The sequence below is a fragment of the Amblyomma mixtum genome, chromosome 3 (assembly GCF_055824585.1).
Source record: "Amblyomma mixtum isolate Tamu chromosome 3, ASM5582458v1, whole genome shotgun sequence".
NCBI classification, from domain to species: Eukaryota; Metazoa; Arthropoda; class Arachnida; order Ixodida; family Ixodidae; genus Amblyomma; species Amblyomma mixtum.
The window spans coordinates 46,429,469-46,445,684 of NC_143014.1; the positions used below are offsets into that span (position 1 = coordinate 46,429,469).

The following is a 16,216-nucleotide window of genomic DNA, read 5'->3' on the forward strand; positions in this document are numbered from 1 at the left end:
GATTTAAATGCTGTCTGAGATTGGTTCCCAAGGTGGCTAATTAATATTAATACTAGCAAGACAAAAGCCACAACATTCACTACAAAACACCATGTCTACATACGCAATTACATCAATAATAACACCATTGAAAACATATCCGGCGCTAAATGCCTCAGAGTGTATACATAATGTTGGAGCTAACATGCAGCACACACGTTCACTGTACATCTAGAACCCTTGGTTTTCTTAAAAGAACTCTCCACCAAGCCAACGCTGAAACTAAACTTACTGCTTACACCACGCTTGTAAGATCCCAACTGGAGTATGGATCCATCATTTGGCATCCCCATCAGGCATATATAGCCGATTCCATTGAATCACTGCGAAACAAAGCAGTTAGATTCACACCCGTCTAGCGTAACAACTTGAAACGCCGTTTAATTTTATTACCCCTTCATACCAGAAAACGGATGCGGAAGGCGAACAGCGCGATAAGGACCGCGCGGCATCCTAACAGTGCCGTCATTCCCAAACATGCGCGATTTCTTGGCTCGGATCACGGCGCCTATTGACCCCCACTGTTCGACATCCGCGCAACTGTGCCTGTTGACGATCATTGCAAGCTCAAGCTCTTATCCTGCAGACGTGCACGCAAACACGGAGCGCAGAAACCTTTTGTGTGACAAGAACAACAGCAAACAAACAAGCCGGCGATATGCTGGCGCGACCACAGCCAGTGTTCCCGGGCTAAAGAGGCAATGCAGGGTGCCCGCTGCGAGAGGAGAAACGAGGGCTAGAATAAACAAACAAAATCAGCGAGCAGCGCAACCGTTGCGCATCGGCTGGCTCTGGCCTTCACGGGCACTGCTCCCGGGTAGAATTTTACCAACTCATCGAGAACGGTGCGACTCTGCTCCGGCTATCATAGACTCGATCACGGCGCCAGCCAGTATCCCTTCCCCGATTACAGGGGTAGTGTGACTCACGGTCAGCCCTGTTTTAGAACCGGATGTATCTGAGGCGCGTGCCAGCAGTATCGTTATCAGGATAGTTTCATTTCTACTCACGACAACCTCAAGCCTTGAACCCTGTTTCTAAGAAAGAGAAGAAAAATATTACTGAGCTGATAATTGCAATCATAAGAAAAAAGAGTGGGGCTAGCTGGTATTCTATCTTAAAACTGAAATAGCACTAAATTGCGCAAAACGACAAGGGACAGACGAAGGACACACGAAACTATTGAACGCAGCGCTACTTATAAAGCAGCACTGTGTTCAGTGGTTTCGTGCTTCTTTCCTGTGTTCCAGGTCCCGTGGTGCAATTTAACGCTTTTTCTGTTCTAAGATGATGATTGCGAACACAGATCAGCTGAACTAGAAGATGCTCCTATCGATACTGTGCGGTTCGGCCAAGAGCTTGGCAAGCAGCTATGAAGCTTATTTTGTAGCGTTAAAATGCAGCCAGTCGAGTAGCTGCGTCTGAATGAGTATTCGCGTTTCTGAGAGAGAGAGAGAGAGAGATTGGCCCCTTATTGATTACTTGAACGCGACTTTTCGCTGAGCTTAACCATGATAAACGTTTCTATAGTCATCACGCGGCCCTTCATACATTTTCCCATATTGCTCCATGGCACGAACCAGCCGCATCATCGCCCAAACATCCTCTCTCGCGTCTCCCTCCCCCTAATAGCTAGCATATAGTGGACGCGCGAAAGTAAACTAAAGCCAGGCAGGCCGAAAATAACGGACGCAGGTTAAAACACAAGACAGCGTAGTACCCAGGGCTCGTAAGGGCCGTCCGCGTCGCTTCGCTGTGTTTGCTCTGTTATATCGCTTGTTTTGCTTCTGTTTGGCGCTCCAGTTAGATGCGGCCAGTGCGGCCGATAACAGTGCCGCGTCGGCCGACACAGGCACGTGAGGCGCGACTCGCAACGTTCAAGAGCAGCGAAGGAGGGCCTCGACATGAGTCGAAGCTGCCCGTCATGCCTCCTCGTCATAAATGCGCAAACCGCGACACGCTTGTCCCGTCCTATGACTTCGTCCGTGTCTTGGTTTGTGCGCATCTTTTTCATAAACCAACAAGCCCAGCAGCAAGTCCTCTCATAATGCTTGCGCTCAAGTGCACGTTCGGTCACGTTCGGTCCGAAAACAAAGGCATCGCTTCGCAGTCATGCACTTGCGAGTATGCGGCAAGCAGACGACGATGTGCAGAAGGTTTAGCACAGGCATCACCCCCCCCCCCTCCCTTATGGGTTGAGGGACGTAGCTTGCATTACATTGCGACACCCACTGAACTGAAATAACGCGTCGGCTCATTCACCGATGCGATCTGCTTCTTTTTCAAACAATTTTTAGAGACTGCTCAAGTGCCTTTGCCGTGACACCCCATAGATATTACTGGTACCCCCTTTGTACCGGGGTAGTGGCGAGAGCCACCTTGCCTAGTGAATTAAAGTGCCTGCGTAATTTATTTCGTACTCCCTCTTCTTTTTTTTTTTTTTACTCTGAATTCTATTCCCTCTTCAGTATAACAACCTATTTTCTAAGTTCTAAGCTATATTATTTTGGTGCCTGCGACTGTTCGTCAGATTTTCCCCCACTGTTTTTACGCCACCAGTGCTCTATAGCCTTCTCTTGCGCGTCTCTACCTAAGATTTCTTATTTTGCTTTCACCATCCCTAAAACCCAAGAGTACTGGAAGGGTCACTATGTTTCCTTTGATATCCAGACGTATAGCTTTACAGTCTACCGGAACATGTTTAGTGTTTTCTAAACTGCTCCCTCATACTACACAAATGGCATGCTGCACAAATACCATCTTCCTCTTCATATTTGCTTCCATATTGCCTCGTTCTAAGGTAACCTGATCTAGCCTTAAACATAAGGGCACTGCCTCTTGAGTTACACATCGTTTCCTTCCGGATTTCGCTCTTTCCAGCTCTGCATTCACGCAATTATTCTTTTGTCCCCATTTTTTTTGCGCCCAGTTAGCAGCCTCGGTTTCGCAGACATTCTTTTTCATGTTTGTGATAACTTCCTTTTTTTCTGTTGTTGCTTGTGTAGCCTGTCGTAAGCTTTGTAGTCATTTTCCTCCATCGCACGTGCGCATTTTTGCTGTTTAAGTACCTGACGACTCTGGATGCCTTCCTCTTCTCCTCCATTTTTCGCAGTCTTTCCTCAAACAATATTTTGCTCTGCACTTCTCTCGCCTCAAAGGACGACCAACCCATATCTCCATGCATAGCTTGGCTTGTTGTCGTTCCATGAGCCCATAAAGCTAATCTGCCCACCGCTCTTTCTCTAATCTCTAGTCTTTGTAGCACATCGAATTTCGAGCACTGTGCCACTAAAGCCTTATGCAATAGCACCTTGTGCCTCCTATTGTTTACACCCCTAGATAATCTGCTTCTTCCCGCAAACAGAGTAATGCTGCACGCGCACACTGGCGGTGAATCAGGTGAAGATGCATAATTCTAGGCAATATCGGCGAAAGAGGGACTAAGTGCTAGGTAGCCTGTGGTGCCCGCAGAATGCTGGCACCACAGCTCAAGGCCGGAACGCTGCAAATACTTCCATGTTTCTCCTTTCGTTCAATTGGACGACGATCGCCGGACAACGCTCGCGTAGATGTACTGCGTAGCCTGAGAGTATTGTGGGTTCGAAGAACTTTCGAAGCTCCCGGCCGCATGAGAGCAAGCGTAATACATGCGCGTCGTTATAATTAAGGTATATACCATTATTTGCTCTTAGCTAAAAGGAAACTAGTTAGAAAGACATAAGCACGTTGTGCTCAGACTTCGTTCTTATCATTGATGCTCACGTATACCAACAAGGCGGAGTTTTTATCACTTATAAAATTCAATACAACAACAAAGTAAACAATCGCTCGACGCGCTGACTCAGTGTCATGTAGTACTCATGACATTTATTGTGTCGCGGAACTCGTCACCGTTTAAAATCGCAGGGACAGCGCTGAGCTCTTGTTTTTGTTTATTTATGAAGACTACCGTCATGACGCTGTGGACATTAATAATGTCCAGAAAACAAATGAACTGGGAACATTGCAGCGCACTCCAAATAGCGTCCCTTATTAGCCTGATAACAGAAGTATTAGTTACACCTATTGTACACAACATCATATTTTCTTAGCCTTAGTCGAATACCAAATCTGCTGGGAAATGATTCCAGTCCAGTGATGGTGCTGGAATGAAAGAATTTAAGTGGCAACATAGCGCACTAGAATGCCGACTGTGCGTGGATGATCAATGGTGCATTAAACATATGGGTAGGCGGAACGAGCAAAGTTTTTTTTTTTTTTAACGGCATTAGGTACTGGACATTAAATAAATGACAGGCGCGATATTTTTCTACGCAGTGAAAGGGGTCTTACAGTGACAACGTGTGTTTTCATGACTGATGCACTTGATTTGCGGTTATAGTTAAGAAATATAAAACTTGCTGCACGGCTGTTAACATTTCTAAAGTGGATTTGTGAGTTATTTGGTTTGGGGGTCCCAGATTGACGCAAATTATAATAATTAAAAAAAAGTATCGATATGTCCAGATGTACCATGTTTTATGCAGGCTCTACTCTCCTTGAACTTCCCCTTCGCAAAAGAAAGAAAGAATCGCTCTCATTACAAGCCTAAAGAACTTTCGATTTTTCGGCGTAAAACTAAATTACATGAGCTCTTTGGACTTCACTTTCTCGGTTCCGTTTCCATTTTGGTGATAATAAAAAAGCTTATATCATCGCTTCGAGTTCGATAAGCGCTGCCTCAATATGAATAAACGCCTAGTGTAATTAAGAGAGATGAACTGTGCTGCGAAGTTTTTCTTGCACTGGGATAGGTTTCTAATAGTCTTATTTATGTCATGGAAGCCTAAGAATACAAAAAAAAATCATATTTGCAAAAAGTCAGCAACGCCATACGATTCTTTCCTTTGTTGTACACCGAACATTATACGCATAACAAGGCCGTAAGTAAACAAGGGAAGGGAAATGAGGGGCTCGTTATAAATATGAAAGAAGCCAACAGCCACAGAAACCAAGGGGCACAGGGGATTTTTTTTTTAAATTAATTTATTTATTTTGTGATGTTGATGAATTTAGAATATTACTGAATATGTTATCGCTTAAAGCTAATTGATTAGAAAAGCAGAAGAAAAAAAACAACCACATGCCGCCGGTGGGATCCGAACCCACGACCTCCGAATTACGCGTCCGGTGCTCTACCTCTGAGCTACGGCGACGGCTGTCAAATCTTCTGCTTTCGGGGGTATTTATGTTTACAATTAACCTAATCTTGAGAGTGTTCATCAGCGCCACCCACGTTCATAAGCGGCGGACGTAAAACGTCCTGAGTTACCGCAGGTGTGACGTAGAACGTCATCGAACGGAGAGGGTGGAAGCTGCGTGAGAACCCTCTTATGCTGCCGATGGCGCCAGGGCTGCCAGTGGAATTTTAACAAGCACGTTACATTTGATTTAAATCGCGCCAGCCAGCCGGCCAGCCAGCCAATTACCTGAAAAGTGACGGAAACGAATAAAAGAATGTATCTGACCCCTCCTGCGAACAATGAGGAAAATCTGCGGCCTCTAGTAAAAAAATGCTGCGCTTCGCACGATGGCATCCGGCAGGCCGACGCGGCGTCAACAGTGTGATCATCTGGCACGCTGCGTATACCACAAATACCAGAACATACAAACAATGGATCCGTAGCATAGCAGTCAATAGATCGCATGTCTGCGAGTCCGTTCACAAGCGTTGCCGGCAGAGCCGCAGCAAGAGGAAATCGCTGCTATCGTCGCAGTTCCAGAGCGCTGTAATCTGCGGCGCTCCGCCTTTCTCGTAAAGATGACGCCCTGTTTTGCTCGCTGTGGTGAGCTCCCCTCCCAGCGCCTCCTCCTCTGGCGGCGCCAGCTTCTCCCAGATGCCCGGATCTTTATCGTCCGTTGTCCAGCTCATTTCAGCCCGCAACCGGATAAGTCTGGTTCCGGGCACAAAAATACCAGCAGCAAAGAGCATTGTTTATTATGTCCTAGCACACAGCAGACCTCAAAAAGCAACCGAAGCGGCGCAAATAGAGCTTGCCAGCAAGCGTGCCTCAATAACTGCCTTCCTGAAGTCAAGCACGAGGTGAGTGCCGAGCAGCGATTTGATTTGTAGATTTCTACTTGCCGAAGCAACGCGGCGGCCTGTGGGGGACGGCGTTCTGGAGGGCTCTAGATTAATTTCGAACTCATAGGGTCCTTTAGCATGTGCTGACATCGCACAGCACACGGGCGACTTTACATCTATTTTCACTGAAAGCCAGGATGCTGCAGGAGTGCAAGGATGTGAACGGCCTCTGCTACCATCCCGCATGTGTCGCATATGTTAAGTTTTCTTTGGATGTGACCGCATGTGAAGCGCACTTACAGCATCGGTAAGCGCTGTTCAGTCTGTCGTCTAACTGGCATTCTTTTCTGGGCTGCATGGTTCACGTCCAGAACGTGTTTGCCTACTTTCAACGACTATGAACCTTATGAGCCCATGGCAGTTAAAGGCGAGTCAATATGTTCCGGGGTGCAACACCGTTGAAGTGATCATATCCAAACCTCCAACCCACCGCTGGGGATCAGTGGCTATGGCGTTCGGCTTCCGTGCCCGAAAATGCGTAATCTGATCCTGACTACGACAGCGACATTTCAAAGGGGAAGAAATACAAAACGCCCGTGTGCTGTGCGATGTCAGTGCAAATTACTGAACCCCAGCTAGTCGAAATTAATCCGAAGTACTCCACTGCGGCATCTCTTGCAGCCCAAGTGCAGCTTGGGGACATCGAACCCGAAGCCAACCTTTCCTTCCTTCCTTCCTTCCTTCCTTCCTTCCTTCCTTCCTTCCTTCCTTCCTTCCTTCCTTCCTTCCTTCCTTCCTTCCTTCCTTCCTTCCTTCCTTCCTTCCTTCCTTCCTTCCTTCCTTCCTTCCTTCCTTCCTTCCTTCCTTCCTTCCTTCCTTCCTTCCTTCCTTCCTTCCTTCCTTCCTTCCTTCCTTCCTTCCTTCCTTCCTTCCTTCCTTCCTTCCTTCCTTCCTTCCTTCCTTCCTTCCTTCCTTCCTTCCTTCCTTCCTTCCTTCCTTCCTTCCTTCCTTCCTTCCTTCCTTCCTTCCTTCCTTCCTTCCTTCCTTCCTTCCTTCCTTCCTTCCTTCCTTCCTTCCTTCCTTCCTTCCTTCCTTCCTTCCTTCCTTCCTTCCTTCCTTCCTTCCCGAGCTCAAGAAGACAGAAACCTTCACCAACTCTCCTGTCTACTTAGCAGCCATTCTGGAACAATGCAAGTTAGCAGAAATTTATTTGTTTGTTCGCACCAAGGCAAGAAAGCAACGCTCTTAATATATGAGGAAAGCCTTTATGGAGGAGACTGGTTTAAGTGCGAACACGGGGGGTTCTTCAATGTGCACCGAAATCTCAGTGCACGGGCGTTTCTGCCTTTCGCTTTCATCGAAAGGCGACAGCCGGAGCCGGGATCGAACCCGCAAATCCCGCGGCTTACACTTCTCGCCGTTTTGACATCTGTTGTTGCAGAAACCACTGAGCCGCCGCGCTGGCTGAGAGGTTACGGCGCTCGGCTGCTGAGCCGAAACACGCGGGTTTGATCCGGGGCCGCGGCGGTCGCATTTCCATGGAGGCGAAAAGCCAGAGGCCCGTGTATTGAGCGATGTCAGTGCAAGATGAAGAATCCCAGGTGGCCGAAATTACCGAAGCCCTCCACTACGGCGTCCCTCATAGCCTGAGTCGCTTTGGGACGCTAAATCCCGATAAACCGAACCAAACCAATCAATTTGCAGCCTCAACTGAAGTTCTATATAACTGGCTATCGGCAGTGAAGACTCCCTTTAGAATTTAGACCTTGCTTTTAGTCGTGGGTCTCACCTGATAGCGCTCGGCAACATACGTCATGGCACACTAAGCCGACGTTCTTCGCGGTAGCGTATTTGATCGGGCTCTAACTTTATTCAAAGACTAGTGCTCACAAAATGCCTCCCCTTAGCTAAAGCATCACAACCACCGTTTCAGATGATTAAAAGACACAATGCGCTTTGGTTTAAACCCGTGCCGAACATCATTATGTTTGTGAAATGTTAAAAAGAAAAAAGTTTAGGAGCCTTTTTTTTTTTTCAGAATCGAATTATCCGAGCGTTCAGCTAGACCACGATGAAATTACAGTAGATTCAAACAGCATGCAGGTACAAAGATGTCTCAGCATTTCAGAAGGACAACAAGTTTTTTTCATCTTTTGCTTTGCGACGCACTCGTGAAAGATCTCCCTCCTCTTGCCTTAGGTGACAGGTCAATGGTGGCGTTCTTTATGTCGTAACGGAACACAAGTCCACCTAACTAAACAGCGCGCGATTAAAAGAAAAGTGGAGGCTAGACGAAATGCTGAAAGGAGCAGAGGGGATGCCTTCAGGGTCCTTTAATCACGTTTAAAGTAAATAGGCAGTTTTAGCAAAGCGGATACGTATTAGAGAAGACGAATACCGAATTATCGGACTCCTCCTGCGCAGTGGCAGGGACGGGGTCAGGTGGGGCCACTGCGCATGCGCAGCCGGCATACGTTAATCCGGTATCCGTATACGCTATTGGATATCTGCTATACTAAACTTGCAGATAAAAGATAGCTCTGAGATTTAACTTCATTGACGCGCCAGTTTGTGGACTTTGGTGTGTATACGTTGCTCATGTGCAATAGTTTCAGCGCCATATTAGTGCGCCAAAACACTACTGGCGCCAAAGAGCGTCCAATTGTTCAAAGAACCGTCTTCCGCTTATTTCTGACGCGGCTCGCGGGTTTTATTACGTAAAATCGTCAGCACTACTACTTCACCTTGGTTAACGCTGCATAGCAAGAGCATAAGCGAATAGTTCTAAGCGCAGGTCAATCGATAACGAAATTCACGAAACAAGCTAAAAAATAAACTGAGCAATGTCTATTTCGCCACCTACAAGTGGTCTAAACGGTGATTCAATACAGAATGCATTTCAGGAACCACGTGGACAATAAAAAGGCTGCAGTATAATGGGAGCAAAAAGTGTGGCGCTCGCCAATTTGGCTGGTTAATAGGATGTTACTGCAAGTGATATGCGTGCTGATTCTAGATTTTGTGCATTAGGTTGCGCCGCTTTGTGATGTTTGCCGTCCTATAGTCGAATAGTAAACTTTCGCGGCGCCTTTTCTCGTATGTTTCGTCCACGACATTGCCCGCTGTTTCTTTCTTCTATGACGATCCTCACACAAATTCAGACCCCACGAATATGAGGGACGATTTAAACCGCCAGCTCGTGACCGTCCTGCAAACTCATGCGCCAAGCCGGGGGCTTGGTGCATGAGCGAGCTGCGTGGCCTGCAGTTTGACCTCGCTAAGACGGTCACGGTTGCCCGCAAACAATAAACACTGGGCGCGTCCAGAAGTAAACCGACATCCCGCACACCACCAATACCCGAAGCAGATAAGGGCCCGCCGGCGTTTCGTCGCGCGATATCCTGCACCAGAGAAAGAGAGCCGCTGAGCAGCAACGCTGCATCCTCGGACGTGAACGCCGCCGCGCTCTCCTCTCTCTCTTACCGCCATTCTCGACCTTGCGGCGGTCTTCCAGCCAGACCCTGCTGTTTCATTTTCTCTGTCTTCGTATCACGCCGTAATGGGTAGCAGTAGAGCGCGCTTCGCAGAGTCGGTGTTACGCGATGGGAGAAAGCCCAGTGTCTTCTTCGCGGCGGATGCCCGACGCACATGCAGCGCTAGTTCCGTAGTGGCCTCTGGGGGAGCGGTTTCATTTCGGTCACGCTTCCATATCGCGCGCCGCGGTCTAGACGGCAACGTGGTTCTCTATACGCTCGCCACGGCACGAGCGCAGCGGGAAAGTTGTGCAACTCCCTGTCGCGTCATCCGAGACGGGAACAGCGTGCCTCGCGCGTGTCGCTGGCAGTCCGACGACTAGGCGCGGGGAGCTCTGCTGCGACACTTTTAAAGAACCTGCACGGAAGGCGCCTACCTATACCAGTATAAAAAATACGCACAAATGGCGCACAAACGTTACGCAAACTTGTTAGAACAGGTCGTAATTATCAGTCCTGCCAAAATTCGCGTCAGCACAAAACGAGACCGACACAAAATGGCGATGACAGAGAGTCCTGCCTTCCCTGTCTCTGTGTCTCCTTTTTTTTTTTTCGTGCGCACACGTTTCATGGTGACCTTCACCAACTAGCCCAACATTAAGGGGTATTAAACTAAATTTGAATTTTATTTTTTTTTGTAAATTATGCGGCTTCAATTCGCCATCTTGAACACTAGGTCAAGATCCCACCTGCATTTATTACCTTGTAGCCATACCTAAAATCAAAATCAATTTAGGGGCGTCAGCTTCATGTGTTATCACGTCTCACGTTTCATACAAACGTTCAGTTCGCCACCTGTGGGCCAATGAACGCACGTCAACATCCACATTAAGTTCTCTCCCTCCCTCCACATTCGCGGCAATCTCTATCGGTCTTGAATTTATTGACTGTCTATCATTAATAGCCTTTCACACAGTAGCGTTGTGGTTCTTCTACGTCAGCATAACGGCTTTTCAGGCCGCAACGTTCTTGGCTGCAGTGTAGCAATAATGCCTCAAGTTAGTCAGCAGCCTCCTTTCGATTGCGTCTGCAAAAATTCACAATCCTACAGCAACCCAAATAAGTTTCGTTCCAGTAACAATTTCAATTGTCATAATAAGGGAGTAATTACTCATTGGCATCCACCCAAGCGCAGCCATACGGCTACAAAGGAAAGCTATACAGCTTTCCTTCTGTTGCCTTCTGTTTTAAACCGTTCGTGATTACAAAAAAAAAAACAAATCTCCAGGACTTTTGACCATGCAGTGGGATGAAGACTTTGCAGCGGTAGCTGTAGCACACAAACCCTCCGCTCCTCATTCCTCGGCAGCATGAGTAGCAAATCTCCCGTGGGATAAGCCCTGTTAAACCACGTGACCGCCCAGGAGAGAGAAACGGGGCTACAGGCCGGGCAGCCTAAGTAACATACTCGTCAGCAGGCGAACGCAGCACACGACGCCATTTAACCAAAAGAAACTTCCTTGTAGACGACACCTCGCCGTGTCAGCGCCTCTATTTAATGTCTTACTGTGAAACAACTGACCTTGTCTTCCAAAGTGAACGAATTTATATGAGTGCACGTCGAGGGACCCAAGATCGGCTGAAATTAAAGAACCCCAGGTGGTTTAGATTTTTTGAAGCCCTCCACAAAGGCGTCCCTCATAGCATGAGTCGCTCTGGAACGTTAAACCTCATAAACCAAACCAACCAACCATTTTTTTTTTACCTAACTCCAAAGCTCCCATTGTTTTTCTCCTTCAAAATACTTATAATAAGGGAGTAATTACTCATTGACATCCACCCGAGCGCAGCCATACGGCTACAAAGGAAAGCTATACAGCTTTCTAAGAAACTCCGTAGTTAAAGAAAAATTCGTCCTGGTCCGGGGTTCGAACCCAGGACCAGGCAAGCTTATGGTAGGGCGAGATCGAATTGATCAATAACTCGAAGTGTTATTGATCACTTCGAGTTATTGATCAATTCGATCTCGCCCTACCATAAGCTTTGCCGTCCTGGTTAGCTCAATTGGTAAAGCGACTGCTACGGTGTAGCGGTGGTCCTGGGTTCGAACCCCGGACCAGGACGAATTTTTCTTTAACTACGGAGTTTCTTAGAAAGCTGTATAGCTTTCCTTTGTAGCCGTATGGCTGCGCTCGGGTGGATGCCAATGAGTAATTCCTCCCTTATTACAAATCTACTCCACCTTGGGGGATTCCCCTAAACATTTGACCAACAAAATACTTATCTAACTCCCAAATATATATTTTTCTCCTTAAATTTGTTCACTGACGAAAAATAGCAAATTTAACGCGCGCGACCTTCTCTAGTAGTAAAATACAACTTGAAAAAACAGCAGTGGATAACAATGGGCCACAGTCCGTGACGTCCTGTATTACTCCGCTGGCCAATCACAACAGTAAACGAATTCAGCTTTTAATGTCTGACTCTGTTAGACAAGCAAGGCGTCAGAATTGTGGAGCTTGTAATTTGTTTTTCTTGTGATTAGCTTCTTGTTTAGCTAACGAGAGAAGTTTTAACAATGGAGTACATTTTTGTACGGGAGGAATTCTGTGCGGCGGTCCTGAATGTGGGCGGGGCTTCACTGCAGACTTATCTTCTACTACAGCATACATAAACACGGCGTCAAAAGTTTACGGGGCATGCGATTCACTGATAAAGGCTATTTCTGTGTAGCCTTGGCTCACAGTTCGAAAATTATAGGTGGTTTGGTTGTACGCACTGAAGCGCTGTCTGCACTTTTTAATTGAAGTGTACTTACAACAGATACGAAATTCGCCTTTCACGCGATTCGCGTCCCCATAAAGTTTTGACGCCGGCTGTACGTGTCTGTGTGATTTATTTTCATATGCAGCGTTTGATACCTGGTTTGTTTAATTAGTCAAACATTAAAAAGTTGATTTCGTTTACTATTGCGATTGGCCAGCGGAGTAATACAGGACGCCGCGGACCATGGCCAAGTGTTAGCAACTGCTGTTTTTTAAAGTTGTATCCTACTATAGCTTTACTTTCGAGTTGTTTTATTCTTTACGTTTGCTCTTACTCAGCTACTGATTTTATTTTTAGTGCATTGCGTTGTGTATTTTTTCCCATTTTTCTTGCTTGCCGTATTCGCTATGCAGTGTATCTATGTATTTTATTTCCTGCTGTGTGTTGAATTTTTGTTGTTTTTCTGTGATATTACCTGTGTACAGTTCTTCATTTTGTCTATTTTCATTTCATCAGCGGTAGCCTTTTGCGGCTGTTTATCTCGAACGCTAAATGGCGTCGAATCGTAACCGAACCTCGGTATCGGCGTCTCTTATAGCCTTAGTCGCTTTGGGACGTTAAACCCCATAAACCTAAACCGAACCTCGGTATCCCTCAAGGTAACCAAAGGGAAATTTGCTGCGCCAACCTTCTTAGTATAGAAAATGTGTTACAGTCACGTGACGAAAGAGTGGACGAAAGGTTCGAAAGCAATTTAGTCAAAACAAGCGCGCGAAACAAGTCATCAGGAGTGTCTGTTGTCGGGCTATCCCCTCTCCACATCAATTACACAGCACGTTTGTCTTTTTTTTTTGCTGGTTCATAATTGCAACGTTAAGCCTTATATTTAACCACCGAGAGCCGTGTGTCGTGCACCCTTGGCACTCTGAGACTCCGGCCGCCGCATTATTATTATCGCTACAGACATTGTTGAAACCGAATGAACTTTTTTTTTCTTAAAATGCGGGATAGAAATGGTGCTCTCGCAAGACGCCTTTGCCCAATAAGAAAAGTGCGTGCTCTGCCGCGCCTCTAACCAGCATGCTGTCAGTGGCAGCTTTATCTGCCTTGTGGTACGCTTCGATCCGTTATCGTTTTCGAGAACTGCTTGAGATACTTCCGCATACAAGCGAGGCCAATCCACGATAGAGTGTTTTTTAAAAGATAAACACGCAGTTATTTGTAAAGCAAACAACTTTTTCGCGCCGCTACTAGACGGTAAAATTCAATCAGGCAGTCATTAATTCATCACAGAGCCAGCGCTAGATGTGCGGTGAAAAAAATTGAAGCGCGACATTTTACCACTACTGAGTGGCCTCTCGGCACGCGGCCGTGAGTGGCCGTGCGGCACGCGGCGTATATGCCTTGCGCAGAGCAAGTTGCCCATAAAAAGTGCCTTGAAATAACGTAAACAACGTAAGTACCACCTGTGTATAGTCTCGTGAGAACTGCTAAAATGCGTACGCGGCAGCGAAAGCTATCAATCGTCTGATCGTCCTGATCTGAGATAAACTTTACTAGTGTGTACAAGTAGAAGCAAGCCAGTGTGTAGTGTGTAGCCGGCCATGCTTACTGGGCATGCGACTGTTGCCGCCCATTTTCGTCGGCTGTCGGCGGCAGTGCTTCGCGAAGCGTGGTGGCCGCGCGTTCTAGTGTTCTCTGCCACATTGCTTCTACATGCACACCGAGCCGAGCGGCAGGAGCATTTACACGCGCGCAAATTCATATTTTGTGCGGGACAGTCAGTGCTCCTTGACAGCGCCCTTCGAAGTAGCGTCGAACAGCAGACACTGCCGATATTATTGAGGGTCCCCGTTTCCTTAGTACGACAGAGCCGCCACGGTGGCTCAGTAGTTATGGTGCTCGAAAGACACGGGTTCGACCCCGGCAGTGGCGGTCGCATTGCGATCGAAGCGAAATGCTAGAGACCCGTGTACTGTGCGATGCAAGTGCACGATAAAGAATCCCAGGTGGTCGAATTTCCGGAGCCCTCCACTACGGCGTCCCTGATAGCCCGAGTCGCTTTGGGACGTTAAACCTTATAAACGATATACCATAAACCTTACTACGCAAGGCTAATCCTCTCCCGAAGATGCGCCGAAAAGCCCCCAAGGGACCTTTGGGAAGGATGGATAACTGGGCGAGTTTGTACTGATACATCGTGGGAGGGAACAGCGCGAAACAAAACGACGGACAAAGGAAGAGGACACAAAGACGAGCGCTGACTCGAAACTGAATTTTTTATTGAAAAACGAAAACATATATACATCACAATCACGTGAACACACAGAGCAACGAGCATTGGTCTAGCGGAATCAAGATCATCAAACGTACAAAATGCCACGTGGTGAATTCCGAACAAAAGCACTTGTGCTCTTGTTGTTGGTGCTTTTGTTCGGAATTCACCACGTGGCATTTTGTACGTTTGATGATCTTGATTCCGCTAGACCAATGCTCGTTGCTCTGTTTGTTCACGTGATTGTGATGTATATATGTTTTCGTTTTTCAATAAAAAATTCAATTTCGATTCAGCGCTCGTCTTTGTGTCCTCTTACTTTGTCCGTCGTTTTGTTTCGCGCTGTTCCCTCCCACGATGGACCTTTGGGAGTGCGCTACTAAGTCTCAGACGGTTTGCATCACTCCAGAGTATCTGTTACGTGTCAGGCGTAGGCTGCAACCGCATCTTCGTTCCTTTACGTTGGAAGCCACTCACTGACCGGTCAGCAGAACAGGCGCCTTCGTATGGCGCGGTAGAGATATCAGGTTGTGACTAGGTTTTATCGCATCGACCCCACAAACTTGTTCGAACTTTTGCCCGATTTCGCTTTGGCAAGTCATCCTTGTCTTGTGAGCAGCAGCAGCAGCCCCGGAGGAGCAACCTTTCTCCTATGTTCACGAACGCCGATGGTGGCGGGTCTCGCGCAGTCACATGGCGTCCGCTTACCCGCCAGCCGTGTCAGAGGCGCGGCGCCCGCGACGTCGTCTCTCGCAAGGGTTGCCGACGGCCCCGCGAAGATCTCGGGCCGGCTATCTGTGACTGAGGAGGAGGGGGAGCGCTCGCACGCGCTTCGGGGGCGCCCTTTAAAACAATCTCCCTTGCCGTCCTTACGGGGTCTAGTTGGAACTGGCGTGCTATCACCGGCCCGCTCTGGTGCGGCCTGCGCCATGTGCTCCCGCCGCGTATATAGCCCAGCCGCCGGGCGACCGCGAGACAGACCCCATCAGCGACCGACGCTGTGCTCGTGCACGCATGTTCCGCCTGCACTACGACCGCCGCTTCTGCCGGTGACAAAGGCCGCCGCCGCCGCCTTCGAGGTCAGTCGCTGCTGTATACAACCGGCGCGTGGGATATTATTAATGAGCTAGTTTACCTCGCGCTACACAGCTGCGGGCGAATTCGTGCCGTCTGAAGCTTTTTTCTTTCTCCACATGGCCGAGAAGCTGTCAGCTGTCCATTTACATCCAACTGTTGACGATTTCTTAGCGCTGAGAATTTCCTTTTTCTCTTGTACTGTTCGTAGTTCTCATGTGGATTGTTTGGGGAGGAGTTATTGGTTCGCTTACACCAGATGCCCGGCTTAAGCTGTATCACGTGTACAGTATGCGGTTGCAACTGAGACGCTCGCATCTCAAAGTCCCGTCTAGTTTGAAGACATTCCAGTATCATAGTTAGCTAGCGCACCCGACTCATTGCAGCTGTTTTCGTTATTGCGATTTTGTTGCTGCTCTCGCGTCAAGCATAACGGACGTGATAACGAACTATAGAAAAGAACACCGCAAGTGCAAACTGTATATATTTGAGTCGTGCTGTATTTGCTTACGCTGATTCATGCTC

At 47.7% G+C, this 16,216-nt stretch overlaps 2 protein-coding genes across 8 annotated transcripts in view; one reads left to right on the top strand and one right to left on the bottom strand.

Moving 5' to 3' along the window:
• The window catches only part of LOC149350036 (uncharacterized), a 44,559-nt gene that overhangs the window by 26,607 nt on the left and 1,736 nt on the right, over positions 1-16,216 (top strand). Inside the window, exon 1 of one of the 4 annotated variants that reach the window (XM_089579050.1) lies at positions 5,840-6,121. The exons of 2 other annotated variants lie outside the window; for them this stretch is intronic. In XM_089579050.1, coding sequence (XP_089435176.1) covers positions 5,840-6,121 — 282 coding nt within the window. Of the gene's footprint in view, positions 1-5,839; positions 6,122-15,164; positions 15,697-16,216 lie in introns of those variants that run through there. One more of the 4 variants, XM_089579049.1, reaches the window with a different exon arrangement.
• The window catches only part of LOC149350037 (uncharacterized), a 58,546-nt gene that overhangs the window by 16,268 nt on the left and 26,062 nt on the right, over positions 1-16,216 (bottom strand). The window lies entirely within an intron of this gene.